The 19,243-nt window shown below is 40.6% G+C and overlaps 1 protein-coding gene across 1 annotated transcript; it reads left to right on the forward strand.

The window, feature by feature from the left end:
- Positions 1-241: 241 nt before the first annotated feature.
- LOC112232489 (interleukin-10 receptor subunit beta-like) lies at positions 242-12,685 on the forward strand. Its single transcript, XM_024399523.2, has 7 exons — positions 242-393; positions 886-1,006; positions 6,980-7,152; positions 7,246-7,409; positions 11,368-11,536; positions 11,774-11,922; positions 12,134-12,685. The coding sequence occupies exons 1-7, from the start codon at positions 348-350 to the stop codon at positions 12,365-12,367; spliced, it is 1,056 nt and encodes a 351-aa protein (XP_024255291.1). The 5' UTR covers positions 242-347; the 3' UTR covers positions 12,368-12,685.
- The last annotated feature ends 6,558 nt before the right edge of the window (positions 12,686-19,243 follow it).

Consider the following 19,243-nt stretch of genomic DNA (forward strand, 5'->3'; position numbering starts at 1 on the left):
TGCAGTTTCGCATCCGTTACACTGTGGTACACTGTGGAGCATGTGAAAAAAATGTATGTACTTTCGGATGATAATTAATTGTTTGGAAGCCCACTGATACCTGATATAATAATGATATGTGAAAATCAGTGGCCTCCACAATGATAATACATCATTTGGGCTAGGGCAACTGTCTCAGTGCCAATGAGGAAATAAGATTGTTCTTCTTTCTTCACTATACGCCCATAAAAAGAGAAGTTATCAGTTTCTTCCCCTTACATTTTGACATTGTGCACATTTAGCAGGCACTCTTATCCAGTGTTACTTAAAGCTGTTGTTACAATTGGAACACACCACAGAACAATGTGATGGCATTTTATCTTCTCATCACTCTGGGATTTCGATTCATTTCAGGTTTGTGTTTTCAGGACTTAACTTACTATAGCCTAGATACAATAATATCATTTTTTTTACCTTTATTTAACTAGGCAAGTCAGTTAAGAAGAAATTCTTATTTACAATTACGGCCTAGGAACAGTGGGTTACTTGCCTGTTCAGGGGCAGAACAACAGATTTGTACCTTGTCAGCTCAGGGATTTGAACTTGCAACCTTTCGGTTACTAGTCCAATGCTCTAACCACTACCCTGCCGCCCGTTTCTAAACTGATTGATCATTGCTGCAGTGTCACTGTTTACCTTTGGATTCCTTTTGATTTTTTGGTAACTTTTGATTCCTTTGTGGCAAGCTAAATCAATCAGACAAAGTACTTGACAGTATTTGACCCAGGTCTTACTCTAGTATTTGAGTGTTATTTCATCTCACTGGTCTCTTGTATCTGAAGAGTGTCTTTCTGTCTCAGTCTAATTCTGGTAATCAACTGAGTGTTTGTTTCTTTCATTCTATAGCGGAGTCACTTCTGCCTCAACCACAAAACGTTGAGGTGGTCTCTTACAACATGGATGCCATAGTTAAGTGGGACGCTCCCCTTACTTCACTGAAAAACCTTACCTACACAGCTGAATACAAGTGAGACACACGCACACGCACACACACAATAAAAAGTATTGCTCATGCTGGATTCAGTTTTCCTCCCGCAGTGTCTCAGAGGCATTTAGACTGGTACATCCATTCCTGGACTATACTGGACAAGATCTTTTTACCAGACCAAACCGAAGAACAAAATACACACATATACAGATGTAGGATCTTAATTTGATTTTCCCTTACAAAAATTATCAACTGCTCAAAGATTCCATTCATTTTAATGGACATAATAATTCACGTTTTATTTTGCTGCAGGATTATTTTCCTGCTGTAGGAGACTGGCTCCAGTTAAGATCATACATTTTTATGACACACAAATACTTCTGGTTTAAGTGTTTTGTCTTTGACATCATACTTAGAGGTTGTTCACACTTACTAGAATTTTTAGCAAAAATATCCTCAGCTACACATACTGTGAGAGCAAAATTGCACGATTATGTAATAATACTGTAATTGCATCAAATGGTTGTTTCATGCAACAGAATAGGGCAGGGATTCTTAAACTTGTTCAGCCTGGGACCCAAATTAGAAATGTTGTGTCCCTGGGACAAGCTTAGGAAAATATGCAACTATATGTAAATATCGGTACATTTAATTGCACTTATGCCTAAAACAAATGTAATATAGACAAAAACAAATAACAATTAAATGTTCATATAAATGCATATTCATGTTAATTTTCCCCCATTGAAAACACTCTTAGATATCTGTCTAGGTTGAAACTGTTGCAGTTAAAATACAATAAATCATTTTCATTCTGAACTGGAATAAACTGATTGATCACATCACACAGATGAGTAACAGAATGCACACACATGCTTTTTGATAAGGCAACCCTAACCGTACAGATGAAAAATGATCAGGCCTACTGTACATCTTACTGTAGAAATTATTGTTGAAAGAAAATCAAGGTTGGAACTGTTGCTGTTTAAAATACAGTACATTATTTTATTCTGAACTAGAAGAAACTGATTGATCACATCACACAGATGTAGATCAGAAAACTCACACACACACAGTCCTAATGAGAGGTGTGTGGCTGGTTGAAGTTTTCAAAAAAGCATGTCTATTCTGGGCTCAGTTTTTTACAGTGCAACACTGAGGTCAAACTCAGCAATGAGACCATTTCTGTATCTATTTTTTAAGTATGTCAGAGTTGAGAACCCTGACTCACATAGGTATGTGGTGCCAAACTGGATCAGAACTTCTACTGCTTTCTCAGTCAGGCAGGAGGCTGCTTCCTGCTGTAGATGAACAACCCAGAACTGTGTTTGCCTCAAAAAGCATCTTACTTCAATCAGTTTATTCCAGTTTAGAATACTAATTCTTACTTGTATATTAACAGCAACAGTTCCAACCTAGACTCGTTTTCAACAATCATTTCTACAGTAAGATGTACAGTAGGCTTGATCATTTTTCATATTCATCTGTACTGTTACTAAGGGTTGCACCATCAGTAACTAGCTAGCTTTCTTTCCTTTGGCTAATGTTAGCTATTAGTTGTGTACCTTACAAGGCCACGGGAATGTTTGAAAGAGAAACTCACATCTACTACTATTAGAGTTAGTACTCCGTTATTTCTGCTTATCGCCTGTTATAAAATGACAACAATGCCTTGCTAGCTGACTTACTTCTCCACTGTCAAAGCACTGCTTCCTGAAGCATGATGCCCTGTTCTGAATGAACTCCCTGGGTTTATCATCATGCTGTATGTTTGGTCAGGACGTGTCATTTTATTAATTTGTTGGTTTTGAGAGACTCAATACTAACATTAAGCACTTCCCCGCACAAAACACATTGTGGGCGCTCCTCATTATTTCTCAAAGTTTGTATGAAAGAGAGAGAAACTCATCCCTGTATTTGTATTTCATGACAATTGAGATCAGTCAGAACTTGTGGCTAGCATGAGTCCATTTGATGATGGCGGTGAGTGATGGCGAGTGGGAATGACAAGTCAGTGGCTGACAGGGCATCATCTGCTGCTGAACGACAGCGCTGCATTGTGTGTCACAGAGTGATCTTCCAGATAACGGCAGAAAAAAAGATCCTGTGAAACGCGAATGGAGGGGACAGATTAACTTTGCCAAATCAATTCCAGCAATTAATTAAATAACATTTACTTTGAAATAATTATGAATTTACTCTAACACATTGCGACCCACCGTTAACAGGTCCGCGACCCACTTTGGCTCGCGATCCATACCTAAAGAAAGGCTGGAATAGGGGGTTCAAAGAACACTCTCATTCTCATCTGAGAAGGGACCTCTGGGGGCTTAATGCTGACAGAAGATTTACGATGCCTTGAATGATAAACCTAACAAACTGCATTCCATGGCATGAGTTGGTGTTTCTGTACTGAGGTACCAGGGTGTAGATGGCTCCAGTATGGATACTTGTGAGAGGAATTTTGTTTTAGGGGCCAGGTCCTGAATTCTACATAATGAGAACAGTCTTTTCAACAGATACTGTCTGTTGTGAATTATTAGTATCTTTCATACAAATACTAACCTTGTGACCCATTCCATACATCTGTTGTCTGTCATGAACATTCAAGAGGATGTACTTCGCTATAAAATGATGTTGCTCAAATTCGCTCGTTGGGCTCTCAACGAATTACCTACAGTTGGGTCATTGACAAGCTTCATTATTGCAATAATTTATTAATGTTATTAATACATTTCGAATAAAGTAATATCCTGATTGGTGATTGATCTTGTCTCTCCTCATTATTTGATTAGAATTTCCATGACAATATACTGCAATGTATACTTGCGAACTTGTCTCGCCCATTACCTCTGGAGTTAGGGCACAACACTCACGATAGTTGCCCCCCTGTAAGCAAGGCAGCGTAAACAGAAATGTCTCGTCGAGCCAACACTATTACAGTAAAAATTGTAATAGCATAGCAATGTTTTGCAGTTCTGTGGGGTTTGTCGGTGTCTGGCATTCAACGTTATTGTGCATTAATGCCACCTACTGTTCTGGACCGCCCCTGCCTCCTACCTGTCCTAAATTAAACATGTCCCAATAGAAGTATAAAGAGGGGTTCCTGCAGATGCAGGAATGACTACATGCAGGAACGTCGAGAATTGCTGGATGCAATTGCACCCTTCCCCTGAGATCCAGGCAAGAAGCAACTCTGAGGGATTCATCAATGTTTTCAAATGCAATTTGCTTTTGATTTCCATGATATTGATACAATGAAGCCTGTTTTCTTCTAGTGTAACTTTAATATGATAGATAGTGTAAGCCTAAGAGCTCCTATCTAGCTTTGGTTCACCGAAACCTCAACATTCAGCTACAGCGTTTACGTAAGGATACAGAAATTACTTTGTTAAGCTAGGGAGATAACATTACCTAGCTGTGTAGCCTATATACAGTCGAAGTCGGAAGTTTACATACACCTTAGCCAAATACATTTATACTGAAATGTATGTGAAATGTCAGAATAATAGTTGAGAGAATGATTTATTTCAGCTTTTATTTCTTTCAACACATTCCCAGTGGGTCAGAAGTTTACATACACTCAATTAGTAGTTGGTAGCTTTGCTTTTAAATTGTTTAACTTGGGTCAAACATTTTGGATATCCTTCCACATTCTTCCCACAATAAGTTGGGTGAATTTTGGCCCATTCCTCCTGACAGAGCTGGTGTAACTGAGTCAGGTTTGTAGGACTCCTTGCTCACACACGCTTTTTCAGGTCTGCCCACACATTTTCTGACAGCTTGAAGACAGGGCTTGTGATGGCCACTCCAATGCCTTGACTTTGTTGTCCTTAAGCCATTTTGCCACAACTTTGGAAGTATGCTTGAGGTCATTGTCCATTTTGAAAACCCATTTGCAACCAAGCTTTAACTTCCTGACTGATGTCTTGAGCTGTTGCTTCAATATATCCACATAATTTTCCTATCTCATGATGCCATCTATTTTGTGAAGTGCACCAGTCCCTCCTGCAGCAAAGCACCCCCACAACATGATGCTGATATCCTCATGCTTCATGGTTGGGATGGTGTTCTTCGGCTTGCAAGCCACCCCCTTTTACCTCCATACATAACCATGATCATTATGGCCAAACAGTTCTATTTTTGTTTCATCTGACCAGGGGACAATTCTCCAAAAAGTACGATCTTTGTTCCCATGTGCAGTTGCAAACCGTAGTCTGGCTTTTTTATCGTGGTTTTGGAGCAGTGGCTTCTTCCTTGCTGAGCGGCCTTTCAGGTTATGTCGATAAAGGACTGTTTTACTGTGGATATGGATACTTTTGTAATTGTTTCATCCTGCATCTTCACAAGGTCCTTTGCTGTTGTTCTGTGATAGATTTGCACTTTTCGCACCAAAGTACGTTCATCTCTAGGAGACAGAACCCGTCTCCTTACTGAGCGGTATGAAGGCTGCATGGTCCCATGGTGTTTATACTTGCGTACTATTGTTTGTAGAGATTAACGTGGTACCTTCAGGCATTTTGAAATTGCTCCCAAGGATGAACCAGACTTGTGGAGGTCTATAATTTTTTTCAGAGGTCTTGGCTTATTTTTTTAACTTTTCCCATTATGTCAAGTGAAGAGCCACTGAGTTTTAAGGTTGGCCTTGAAATACATCCACAGGTACACCTCCAATTGACTCAAATGATGTCAATTAGCCTATCAGAAGCTTCTAAAGACATTACATAATTTTATGAAACGTTCCAAGCTGTTTAAAGGCACAGTCAACTTAGTGTATGTAAACTTCTGACTCACTGGAATTGTGATTCGATGAATGATAAGTGATGTAATCTGTCTGTAAACATTTGTTGGAAAAATACTGGTCATGCACAAAGTAGATATCCTAACCGACTTGCCAAAACTTTAGTTTGTTAACAGGAAATTTGTGGAGTGGTTGAAAAACGAGTTTTAATGACTCCAACCTAAGTGTATGTAAACTTACGACTTCAACTGTGAATAACAAAGTTATAATACTTCACTGTACATTTATATTAATATGTTTATTACCAATACGTTAACGTTACTTGATCATGAATCATGTTGTTAGTTTGCAGGAGTAAACTTTTCATGGTCTCCACATGCTTGTGGATTGTTGCATTATTCTAGAGTGTAATATGGCTTGCTTGAATTATTCAATATTGTTAAATAGTTTGTGCTCCCTGGCTAGTGGCTACTGTGATATTTATGGTCAATTTGAGCTGTGGACGAAGAATTGATAAGTAGAAATCTCTTTCGCCATATCTATCGTACAGGGAATAAGGCCATGCACTTCATTGACATGTTGAAATTTTGCCATAGTGTGAGTGTATCAGTACCATTATGTCTGTGGTTATACAGATGTAGGATCTTAATTTGATCACTCTTTTGTGCCTGAGAATTTTCTCAGTGTATTCAAGGTTTAAAATGTCAGACTTGATTGTCCTAACAACCCCTATAAGAAAATAATAATAATTATACATCCACTTAATAATTCAAATGTCCTGTTGCTGCAGGATTATTTTCCTGCTTTCCTGCAAACTGGCTCAAATTAAGATTCTAAATCTGCATGAGGAACTTCACTGAGAGGGGAAGTTGTGAACAATGAAAGGGCATTGATATGACCATACATACAGTATAGGAACTAAAAAAGTTCCATCTTTTCTGGAAGAGAACAAGACGCACACACCTGCAAAAAAAAAAAAAAAGTTTTCGATTTTTATAAAACAGGTAGTAACATAAACACTGAGAAATTAAGAGAATGAAGAGGATTTCCTGTCGAATGAATCAATTGCATCAGAGCTATTGAGTTTGTAGCTACTTTTTTTGACATTCATTAACAAGTGTTATGTTATTTTGGAATACCTTGCCAAATCAGCTGTGTGTTTTCTCCTCTCTACTTAATAGTAAAGCAACATAAAGACACTGTTATTACACATCGATGCCACAAAAAAATGCAATTAAAATGTTAACCTCTTGTTATTGTCTGATACTCAGAATGCCTTCAACTGCCTTATTCTACACCGTATGTAAAGCCACCAAAGAGCACAGGTGTGACTTCGGTAAACTTCCCAGTTGCCATGGAAATTATCAATTCAGAGTGAGGATAGAGTTAAAGGGAAATACCTCCAGTTGGGCGGAAACCCCAAACTTCTCTCTTAAGAAAGGAAGTGAGTACCAACATGCACTTTGGTGACATTGTTCATTGTAGCTCTCTCATTCTTGAAATCCTATCTTTGACTTCCTGTATTGTGTCTCCTCAGCCGTAATTGGTCCTCCAAACGTAACCTTGGTCACCAAGGGAGGACCTATAGGAGCTGTGGAGGTGAACATCCAGAATCCGGTGCTAAAGATCTCATCACTAAAAGAAGCATACAGCAAAGTGGAATACAATATCAGATACTGGAAGAAGACTGACAAGAAGGATGTAAGAGAAACATATGACAGTCAAACACACACACAAACACACACACACACACACACATACACACACACATACTATTTACATTGAGTGTACAAAATACCTTCCTACTATCACACCCCCTTTTGCCCTCAGAACTGCCTGCATTCGTCGGGACATGGACTCTACAAGGTGTCGAAAGTGTTCCACAGGGATGCTGGCTCATGTTGACTCCAATGCTTCCCACAGTTGTGTCAAGTTGGTTGGATGTCCTTTGGGCGGTGGAACATTCTTGATACACACAGGAAACTGTTGAGCATGAAAAACCCAGTAGCGTTGCAGTTATTGACACTCAAACCGGTGTGCCTGGCACCTAGAACCATACCCTGTTCAAAGGCACTTAAATCTGATGTCTTGCCCATTCAAGCTCTGAACGCACACATACACAATCCATGTCTTAATTGTCTCAAGGTTTAAAACTACCTTTTCACCTTTCATTCAGAAGCTACAGTGCATTCGGAAAGTATTCAGACTCCTTGACTTTTTCCAAATTTTGTTACGTTACAGACTTATTCTAAAATTGACTAAAATGTTTATTGTCAATCTACACACACAACCCCATAAAGACAACGCAAAAACAGGTTTTTAGGAATGGAAAATGCAAATATCACATTTACATAAGAATTTTGACCCTTTTCTCAGTACTTTGTTGAAGCACCTTTGGCAGAAATTACTGCCTTGAGTCTTCTTGGGTATGACGCTACAAGCTTGGCACACTTGTATTTGGGGAGTTTCTCCCATTCTTCTCTACAGATCCTCTCAAGCTCTGTCAGGTTGGATGGGGAGCGTCTCTGCACAGCTATTTTCAAGTCTCTCCAGATATGTTCAAGTCCAGGCTCTGGCTGGGCCACTCAAAGACATTAAGAGACTTGTCCAAAAGCCACTTCTGGGTTGTTTTGTCTGTGTGCTTAGTGTCATTGTCCTGTTGGAAGGTGAACCATCACCCCAGTCTGAGGTCCTGAGTGCACTGGAGAAGGTTTTCATCAAGGATCTCTCTGTTCTTTGCTCTGTTCATCTTTCCCTCGATCCTGACTAGTCTCCCAGTCCCTGCCACTGAAAAACATGATGCTGCCACCATCATGCTTCACTGTAGGGATGGTGCCAGGTTTCTTCCAGACGTGACGTTTGGCATTCAGGCCAAAGAGTTTAATCTTGGTTTCACCAGTCCAGAGAATTTTGTTTCTTATGGTCTGAGAGTCCTTTAGGTGACTTTTGGCAAACTCAAAATGGGCTTTCATGTGCCTTTTACTGAGGAGTGGCTTCCGTCTGGTCACTCTACCATAAAGACCGGTTTGGTAGGGTGCTGACAAAGAAGGTTGTCTTTCTGGAATGTTCTCCCATCTCCACAGAGGAACTCTGGAGCTTTGTCAGAGTGACCATAAGGTTATTGGCCATCTCCCTGACTATGGCCCTTCTCCCCCGATTGCTCAGTTGGCTAGGTGGCCAGTTGTAGAAAGAGTCTTGCTGATTTCAAACTTCTTCCATTTAAGAATGATGGAGGCCACTGATCTTCGGGACCTTCAATTCCTTCAACCTCAACCTCCTTCAACCTCATGGCTTGCTTTTTACTCTGACATGCACTGTCAACAGTGGGACCTTACATAGACAGGTTTCCAAATCATGTCCAATCAATTGAATTTACCACAGGTGGACTCCAATCAAGTTGTAGAAACATCTGAAGGATGACCAATGGTATCGTGATGATCAATTTCGAGTCTCATAGCAAAGGGTCTGAATACTTAAGTAAAGAAGATATTTCTGTTTTAAAAAAATGTATACATTTGCAAACATTTCTAAAAACGTGTTTTTTCTTTGTCATTATGGGGTATTTATTTATTTCACCTTTCTTGTGTGAAATATTGTATCGTGTGAAGATGGATGAGGATGTACAGTGAAGTCGGAAGTTTACATACACTTAGGTTGGAGTTATTAAAACTCGTGTTTCAACCACTACACAAATCTCTTGTTAACAAACTATAGTTTTGCCAAGTCAGTTAGGACATCTACTTTGTGCATGACACAAGTATTTTTTCCAACAATTGTTGTTTACAGACAGATTATTTAACTTATAATTCACTGTATCACAATTCCATTGGGTCAGAAATTTACATAGACTAAGTTGAAAGTGCCTTTAAACAGCTTGGAAAATTCCCCAAAATTATATAATGGCTTTAGAGGCTTCTGATAGGCTAATTGACATCATTTGAGTCAACTGGAGGTTTACCTGTGGATGTATTTCAAGGCTTCCCTTCAAACTCAGTGCCTCTTTGCTGAACACCATGGGAAAATCAAAATAATCACCTTCATCCTTGGGAGCAATTTCCAAATGCCTGAAGGTACCACGTTCATCTGTACAAACAATAGTACGCAAGTTTAAACACCATGCGACCATGCAGCCGTCATACCGCTCAGGAAACACGGTCTGTCTCCTAGAGATTAACGTACTTTGAGGCAAAAAGCGCAAATCAATCCCAGAACAACATTAAAGGACCTTGTGAAGATGATGGAGGAAAGGTACAAAAGTATCTGTATCCAGTGTCAAACGAGTCCTATATCGACAGAACCTGAAAGGCCACTCTGTGAGGAAGAAGCAACTGCTCCAAAACCACCATTAAAAAAAACTACGGCTTGCAACTGCACATGGGGACAAAGATCGTACTTTTTGGAGAAATGTCCTCTGGTCTGATGAAACAAAAACAGAACTGTTTGACCATAATGACCATCGTTATGTTTGGAGGAAAAAGGGGTAGGCTTGCAAGCCGAAGAACACCATCCCAACGGTGAAGTACAGGGGTGGCAGCATCATGTTGTGGGGGTGCTTTGCTGCAGGAGGGACCGGTGCACTTCACAAAATGAATGGCATCATGAGGCAGCAAAATGATGTGGATATATTGAAGCAACATCTCAAGACATCAGTCAGGATGTTAAAACTGCAAATGGGTCTTCCAAATGGACAATGACTCCAAGCATACTTCCAAAGTTGTGGTAAAATGGCTTAAGGACAACAAAGTCAAGGTGTTGGAGTGGTCATCACAAAGCACTGAACTCAATTCGATAGAAAATGTGTGGGCAGACCTGAAAAAGCGTGTGTGGAGCAAGGAGACCTACAAACCTGACTCAGTTACAGCAGCTCTGTCAGGAGGGCCAAAACTCCCCAAATTTATTGTGGGAAGCTTGTGGAACGCTACCCCGAACGTTTGACCCAAGTTAAACAAGTTAAAGGCAATGCTACCAAATACCAATTGAGTGTATGTAAATCTTGAAAGAAATAAAAGCTGAAGTAAATCATTCTCTCTACTATTATTCTGACATTTCACATTCTTAAAATGAAGTGGTGATCCTAACTGACCTAAAACAGGGGATTTTTACTAGGATTAAATGTCAGGAATTGTGAAAAAATTAGTTTAAATGTTTTTGGCTAAGGTGTATGTAAACATCCGACCTCAACTGTATGTTTAAAAAAAAAAATACATTTTAGAATAAGATTTAGAAATAGGGAAGGGGTCTGAATACTTTCCGAATTCAATGTATGCAATCCATGCCTCAATTGTCTCAAGGCTAACAAATCCTTCTTTAAAATCCTTCCCTTCTTCTACACTGATTGAAATGGGATAATAGCTTTCACCTAAATTCACCTTTTCAGTCTATGTCATGGAAACAGCAGGTATTCCTAATGTTTATACAGTGAGTGTATATACACACACACAAACACACACATACTCCCACTATTTCTCTCACCCACCCACACACCATCCCCTCACTCACTCACTCACTCACTCACTCACTCACTCACTCACTCACTCACTCACTCACTCACTCACTCACTCACTCACTCACTCACTCACTCACTCACTCACTCACTCACCCACCACTCACACACTCACTACCTCACTCACTCACTCACTCACTCCATGTGTTATCACAGGTGTCTGAGATAGAGATGGTGACTCAGCAACATGTTAAACTGAAGCCACTGGAGCCCAACACCAGATACTGCGTTCAGGTACAGGTGTACATACCAATGCCGCACAACAATACGGGGCAGTACAGCAAGGCTGTGTGTGTGATGAGCACCACAAACAACACAACCACAGGTGAGCTCTCCACCTCCTCCACCACTTCTCCCTTCTCCCTCACGCACACCCTTCCCCCCTTTCTTCCACTTTTTTTCCCCACCCTTCATAATTTGATGATACCAAAGAGCATTTGTGTTCCTTGTTGCAAATGGAACGTAAAACTGCCTCAGCAAAACAGAAATTTAAATGATCTGTGCCATCAGTTCAGTTTCTGAGGGTCGTTCTAACTGGTGTCCACCTGTGTCTGTGCTTTAGATGGGGAGCGAAGGTTGTCTGAGGGCCTGGTGGTCAGTTTGGTGACGGTAGCTGTGGCTTTTCCACTACTACTCCTAGTCCTCTGGGTCATCTACAAAGGGAAAAGGTTTCTCCATCCCAAGGTTAAGCTGCCTGAGCATTTGAAACAGGTACTGTGTGTGTGTGTGTGTGTGTGTGTGTGTGTGTGCACGCGTGTGTGTGTATGCATGGGTGCATGTGTGCACCCCTGCGTACTTGGTGCACATCTGTGTGGGTCTGTGTTCAATTAATTAATTAATCAATCCATCCATCTATTCACCCACCCATTCATCCATCCATTCATTGGATGGTTGATTGACTGACAGTTCTTCTCCCCCACAGCACCTGATTGATTCTCATCAATACCCTTACCTGGCCTCGCAGATCACCTCTCCTCTACAAGAGAAGTATGATCAGATCAGCGCTCTGTGTGAGGAAAATCCATACAATGTGCTGACTGACATACCAGAGGACAACCTTTACCATGTGGATAGTGAGGTCTCTGTGGAGATGCCTAAATACTACAATGCTGTTGCTGAAAATGCCAATTTTGACATGTCCTACAAGAATATCTGACAATGGTATCAAGACATGAGCTACTGTAATCATCCTGTATATGGGCATATAGAATCTGAGTATAACAGGTAGTCATGATGGATTGCAAGCCATTAACATTAGCGTGCCCATTAGGGGCTGAGGCCCCTACCCTTCAACATAAATATTTTAACTTTTAAGTGTTTTTCCTCTTCAATGTTCCTGCTTACAAAACCGTATTCAACTTCATACTTTTTAGTTGCTTTTTTTTACATACTTTATATATATACATACTACCAGTCAAAAGTTTGGACATACCTACTTATTCAAGGGTTTTTCTTTATTGTTAATATTTTCTACATTTTAAAATAAAAGTGAAGACATTTGTTCAGTGTTATTTCATAGTTTTGATGTCTTCACTATTATTCTACAATGTAGAAAATAGTCAAAATAAAGAAAAACCCTTGAATGAGTAGGTGTGTCCAAATTACAGTATAAATGTACAGTATATCATCCAAATTACAGTATAAATGTGTATATATATGTATATATATATATATATATATATATACATGTATATGTATGTATATGTATATATATATATATATATGTATATATATGTGAATATATATATGTATATATATATATATGTATATACACATAAATATATATATATATATATATATATATGTATGTGTATATATATGTACAGTGGGGAGAACAAGTATTTGATACACTGCCGATTTTGCAGGTTTTCCAACTTACAAAGCATGTAGAGGTCTGTAATTCTTTTATAATAGGTACACTTCAACTGTGAGAGACGGAATGTAAAACAAAAATCCAGAAAATCACATTGTATGATTTTTAAGTAATTAATTTTCATTTTATCGCATGACATAAGTATTTGATACACCAGAAAAGCAGAACTTAATATTTGTTACAGAAACCTTTGTTTGCAATTACAGAGATCATACGTTTCCTGTAGTTGTTGACCAGGTTTGCACACACTGCAGCAGGGATTTTGGCCCACTCCTCCATACAGACCTTCTCTAGATCCTTCAGGTTTCGGGACTGTCACTGGGCAATACGGACTTTCAGCTCCCTCCAAAGATTTTCTATTGGGTTCAGGTCTGGAGACTGGCTAGGCCACTCTAGGCTAGGCCACTCCTTGAGATGCTTCTTATGGAGCCACTCCTTAGTTGCCCTGGCTGTGTTTCGGGTCGTTGTCATGCTGGAAGGACCAGCCATGACCCATCTTCAATGCTCTTACTGGGGGAAGGAGGTTGTTGGCCAAGATCTCGCGATACATGGCCCCATCCATCCTCCCCTCAATACGGTGCAGTTGTCCTGTCCCCTTTGCAGAAAAGCATCCCCAAAGAATGATGTTTCCACCTCCATGCTTCACGGTTGGGATGGTGTTCTTGGGGTTGTACTCATCCTTCTTCTTCCTCCAAACATGGTGAGTGGAGTTTAGACCAAAAAGCTCTACTTTTGTCTAATCAGACCACATGACCTCAGACATGCGCTGGCTTGAGCAGGGGGACCTTGTGTGCGCTGCAGGATTTTAATCCATGACGGCGTAGTGTGTTACTAATGGTTTTCTTTGAGACTGTGGTCCCAGCTCTCTTCAGGTCATTGACCAGGTCCTGCCGTGTAGTTCTGGGCTGATCCCTCACCTTACTCATGATCGTTGATGCCCCACGAGGTGAGATCTTGCATGGAGCCCCAGACCGAGGGTGATTGACCGTCACATTTAACTTCTTCCATTTTCTAATAATTGCGCCAAGAGTTATTGCCTTCTCACCAAGCTGCTTGCGTTTTGTCCTGTAGCCCATCCCAGCCTTGTGCAGGTCTACAATTTTACCTTGATGTCCTTACACAGCTCTCTGGTCTTGGCCATTGTGGAGAGGTTGGAGTCTGTTTGATTGAGTGTGTGGACAGGTGTATTTTATACAGGTGACGAGTTCAAACAGGTGCAGTTAATACAGGTAATGAGTTGAGAACAGGAGGGCTTCTTAAAGAAAAACTAACAGGTCTGTGAGAGCCGGAATTCTTACTCGTTGGTAGGTATCAAATATGTATGTCATGCAATAAAATGCAAATTAATTACTTAAAAATCCTACAATGTGATTTTCTGGATTTTTGTTTAAGATTCCGTCTCTCACAGTTCAAGTGTACCTATGATAAAGGTTACAGCCCTATACATGCTTTGTACGTAGGGAAACCTGCAAAATTGGCAGTGTCTCAAATACTTGTTATCCCCACTGTATATATATATTTTATATACATATATATATATATATATATATATATATATATATATATATATACAGTATATATAAATATATAAACACCTTCAAACTTTGCTTTCGTCAAAGAATCCTCCATTTGCAGAAAATACAGGCTTGCAGACCTTCGGCATTCTAGTTGTCACTTTGTTGAGGTAATCTGAAGAGATTTCACCCCATGCTCCTGAAGCACCTCCCACAAATTGGATTGGCTTCATGGGCTTTTCTTATGTACCATACGGTCAAGCTGCTCCCACAACAGCTAAATAGGGTTGAGATCCGGTGAATGTGCTGGCCACTCCATTATAGACAGATTACCAGCCGAATGCTTCTTCCGTAGTTTGATGTTTTGCTTTGGATCATTGTCCTGTTGTAGGAGGAAATTGTCTCCAATAAAGCGCCCTCCACAGGGTATTGCATGGCGTTGCAAAATGTAGTGATAGCCTTCCTTCTTCAAAATTCCTTTCACCCTGTACACATTTCCCACTTGACCACCACCAAAGCACCCCCAGACCATCACATTACCTCCACCATACTTGACAGATGGCGTCAAGCACTCCTCCAGCATCTTTTCATTTTTTCTGCGTCTCACAAATGTTCCTCTTTGTGATCCGAAAACCTCAAACTTAGACTTGTCTGTCCATAACACTTTTTTTCCAATCTTTCTCTGTCCAGTGTCTATGTTCTTTTGCCCATTTTAGTATTTTATTTTTATTGGCCAGTCTGAGATATGGCTTTTTCTTTGCAACTCTGCCTAAAAGGCCAGCATCCCGGAGACGTCTCTTCACTGTTGATGTTGAGACTGGTGTTTTGCGGGTACTATTTACTGAAGCTGCCAGTTGAGGACTTGTGAGGTGTCTGTTTCTCAAACTAAACACTCTAATGTACTTGTCCTCTTGCTCAGTTGTGCACCGGTGCATCCCACTCCTCTTTATATTCTGGTTAGAGCCAGTTTGCCCTGTTCTGTGAAGGGAGTAGTACATAGCGTTGTATGAGATGTTCAGTTTCTTGGCAATTTCTCACATGGAATAGCCTTCATTTCTCAGAACAAGAATAAACTGAAAGAGTTTCAGAATAATGTTATTTGTTTCTGGCCATTTTGAGCCTGTAATCGAACCCACAAATGCTGATGCTCCAGATACTCAACTATTCTAAACAAGGCAGTTTTGTTGCTTCTTTAAATCAGCACAATAGTTTTCAGCTGTGCTAACATAATGGCAAAAGGGTTTTGTAATGATCAATTAGCCTTTTAAAATGATCATTTGGATTAGCTAACACAATGTGCTATTGGAACACAGGGGTGATGGTAGCTGATAAAGTGTAGATATTCCATTAAAAATCATCAGTTTCCAGCTACAATAGTCATTCATTTAGATGATTCATAATAAAGGAGTCATGAGTTGTGTAAATGTGTTTGTTTTTAATGTTCACTTGCCCCTTTTGGACCAAATTCACTGCATTATTCTTGCTCTGGTAGTGCATATGTCTGCTTCAACTTACTATCAAGATCCTCCACTCATCCATCAACACCTCTCACAAAGTGGACGAGGACGAGGAATGCCATCCTACTCAAAGAATAATGAAACATAAAAAAATGTATTCTTGTTAGATAAAACTATACTAAACATATTCATGTCACCAAATACCTGAATAAAACACACTGTTTTGCTACCATAGTGTAGCCGGAGGACAGCTATTTTCCGTCCTCCTCTGGCTATATTGACTTCAATACAATACCTAGGAGGCTCGTAGGCCTCACCCACATCCATAGACCTACATGGTAATTATGATCACCTCCGGAGGATATCCTCCAAAAAAGCAAAGCTTTTGAAATAGGAACTGACATGTTGTTCATCCAATCATAGGTTTAAGATCAAAGAACTAACCTAGTGTGGTGTACTGGGGTTGTGCCGCAGAGCATTATTGGAGTTCTATGTGTTGAGAAGCTTGGTGAGTTGGTGACATATTGATTGAGAGCGAAAGAGTGATAGTTGAGAATTTTTAGGATATTATTCAATTCAAATTAGTTTCCTCAAACTACAGGAGATGGAGGAGGAAGATTATATATTGTAATCTTGGATTTAGAACTTCTTGTGTCAAATTAGTGCAATTTATTTCAATTTGCATTGCTAACTTCAGCAAGTAGCTAGCTAGCTACTGTAGTCCAGTTTTGGCAAACAGAAGGGCTATATAATGGTAACAACAATGTAGTCGATTTTTGTATTAATAAACCAATTAGGCACATTTGGGCAGTATTCATACAACATTTTGAACATATATGCAATGGTTCATTGGAAAAAACTTTGCACATACACTGCTGGCCAAAATGTAAATTGTGCATGGGCTGGAATAATACATTATGGCCTTTCACTTGCATTTCACAGATGATGGTACTAAAAAATGTATTTTACCAGATCCAATGTGTTATATTCTCCTACATTAATTTCACATTCCCACAAACTTCAAAGTGTTTCCTATTTAAATGGTATCAAGAATGTACATATCCTTGCTTCAGGTCCTGAGCTACAGGCAGTTAGATTTGGGTATGTCATTTTAGGCGAAAATTGGAAAAAAGGGTCCGATCTTTAAGAGGTTCTACTTCTGCTTCTGCGGTGAAAGTGCAGTATTTGTCATGCCATGAGACATCCTGAAAATCGATCTTCTTACAACATCATGTGTAACCATTATGACCCCTCTATGGAATGATGAGGACTACTTCCGGCGCCGACTGAGATGGCCGCCTCGCTTCGCGTTCCTAGGAAACTATGCAGTATTTTGTTTTTTAATGTGTTATTTCTTACAATGTTACCCCAGAAAATCTTAGGTTTTATTACATACAATCGGGAGGAACTATTGGATATAAGAGCAATGTCAACTCACCAACATTAAGACCAGGAATACAACTTTCCCGAAGCGGATCCTCTGTTTGGCCTACCACCCAGGACAATGGATCGGATCCCAGCCGGCGACCCAAAACAATGGCACCATAGAAGAGGCAGACGGAGAGGTCTTCTGGTCAGGCTTCGTAGACAGGCACATTGCTCACCGCTCCCGAGCATACTACTCGCCAATGTCCAGTCTCTTGACAACAAGGTAGACGAAATCCGAGCAAGGCTAGCATTCCAGAGAGACATCAGAGACTGTAACATTGCTTCATGGAAACATGGCTCACTCGAGACACGCTATCTGAGTCGGTACAGCCACCTGTTTTTTTCACGCATCGCGCCGACAGAAACAAGGATCTCTCTGATTAGAAGAAGGGCGGGGGTGTATGCCTTATGATTAACGAGACGTGGTGTGATCATAACAACATACAGGATCTCAAGTCCTTTTGTTCACATGACTTAAAATTCCTCACAATCAAATGCCGACCGCATTATCTACCAAGAGAATTCTCTTCGATCACAATCACAGTTGTGTATATTCCCCCCCAAGCAGACACATCGACGGCCCTGAAAGAACTTCATTCGACTTTATGTAAACGGGAAACCAGATATCCTGAGGCTGCATCTATTGTAGCTGGGGATTTTAACAAGGTTAATCTGAAAACAAGGCTCCCCAAATTCTATCAGCGTATCGATTGTGCTACCAGGGCTGGCAAAACCCTAGATCACTGTTATTCTATCTTCCGCGACGCATATAAGGCTCTCCATCGCCCTCCCTTTGAAAAAGCTGACCACTCCTAGCCTATAGACAGAAACTAAAACAGGAAGCACCCGCACTCAGGTCTGTTCAACACTGGTCCGACCAATCGGATTTCACGCTTCAAGATTGCTTCGATCACGTGGGCTGGGATATGTTCCGCATAACGTCGAACAACTACATTGACGAATACGCTGATTCGGTGAGCGAGTTTATTAGCAAGTGCATCGATGATGTTGTACCCGCAGCGTCTATTAAAACATTCCCCAACCAGAAACCTTGGATTGATGGCAGTATTCGCGCAAAATTGAAAGTGCGAACCACTGCTTTTAATCAGGGAAAGGTGACCGGAAAAATGACCAAATACAAACAGTGTAGCTATTCCCTCCGCAGGGCAATCAAACAAGCTTAGCGTCAGTATAGAGACAAAGTGGAGTCGCAATTCAACGGCTCAGACACAAGATGTATGTGGCAGGGTCTACAGTCAAGGGCTACAAAAGAAAACCCAGCCCCATCGCGGACCACGATGCCTTAATCCCAGAAAGACTAAACAACTTTTTTGCTCGCTTTGAGGACAATACAGTGCCACTGACACGGCCCGCCTCCAAAACCTGTGGGCTTTCCTTCACTGCAGCCAACGTGAGTAAAACATTTAAACACGTTAACCCTCGCAAGGCTGCAGGCCCAGACGGCATCCCCGGCCGCGTCCTCAGAGCATGCGCAGACCAGCTGGCTGGTGTGTTTACAGACATATTCAATCAATCCTTATCCCAGTCTGCTGTTCCCACATGCTTCAAGAGGGCAACCATTGTTCCAGTTCCCAAGAAAGCTAAGGTAACTGAGCTAAATGACTACCGCCCTGTAGCACTCACTTCCATCATCATGAAGTGCTTTGAGAGACTAGTGAAGGACCATATCACCTCCACCCTACCTTACCTTACCTCCCCAATAGGTCCACAGACGACACAATCACCATCACACTGCACAC

Source organism: Oncorhynchus tshawytscha, linkage group LG07, assembly GCF_018296145.1.
Source record: "Oncorhynchus tshawytscha isolate Ot180627B linkage group LG07, Otsh_v2.0, whole genome shotgun sequence".
Lineage (NCBI taxonomy): Eukaryota > Metazoa > Chordata > Actinopteri > Salmoniformes > Salmonidae > Oncorhynchus > Oncorhynchus tshawytscha.

Excerpts from the sequence above, each read along its gene's own strand:
- LOC112232489 (XM_024399523.2), top strand. The coding sequence starts at position 348 with ATGGCATTTTATCTTCTCATCACTCTGGGATTTCGATTCATTTCAG. Across the intron at positions 7,410-11,367 it reads AGAAGACTGACAAGAAGGAT|GTGTCTGAGATAGAGATGGT; the intron begins GTAAGAGAAACA and ends GTGTTATCACAG. Across the intron at positions 11,537-11,773 it reads CACAAACAACACAACCACAG|ATGGGGAGCGAAGGTTGTCT; the intron begins GTGAGCTCTCCA and ends TCTGTGCTTTAG.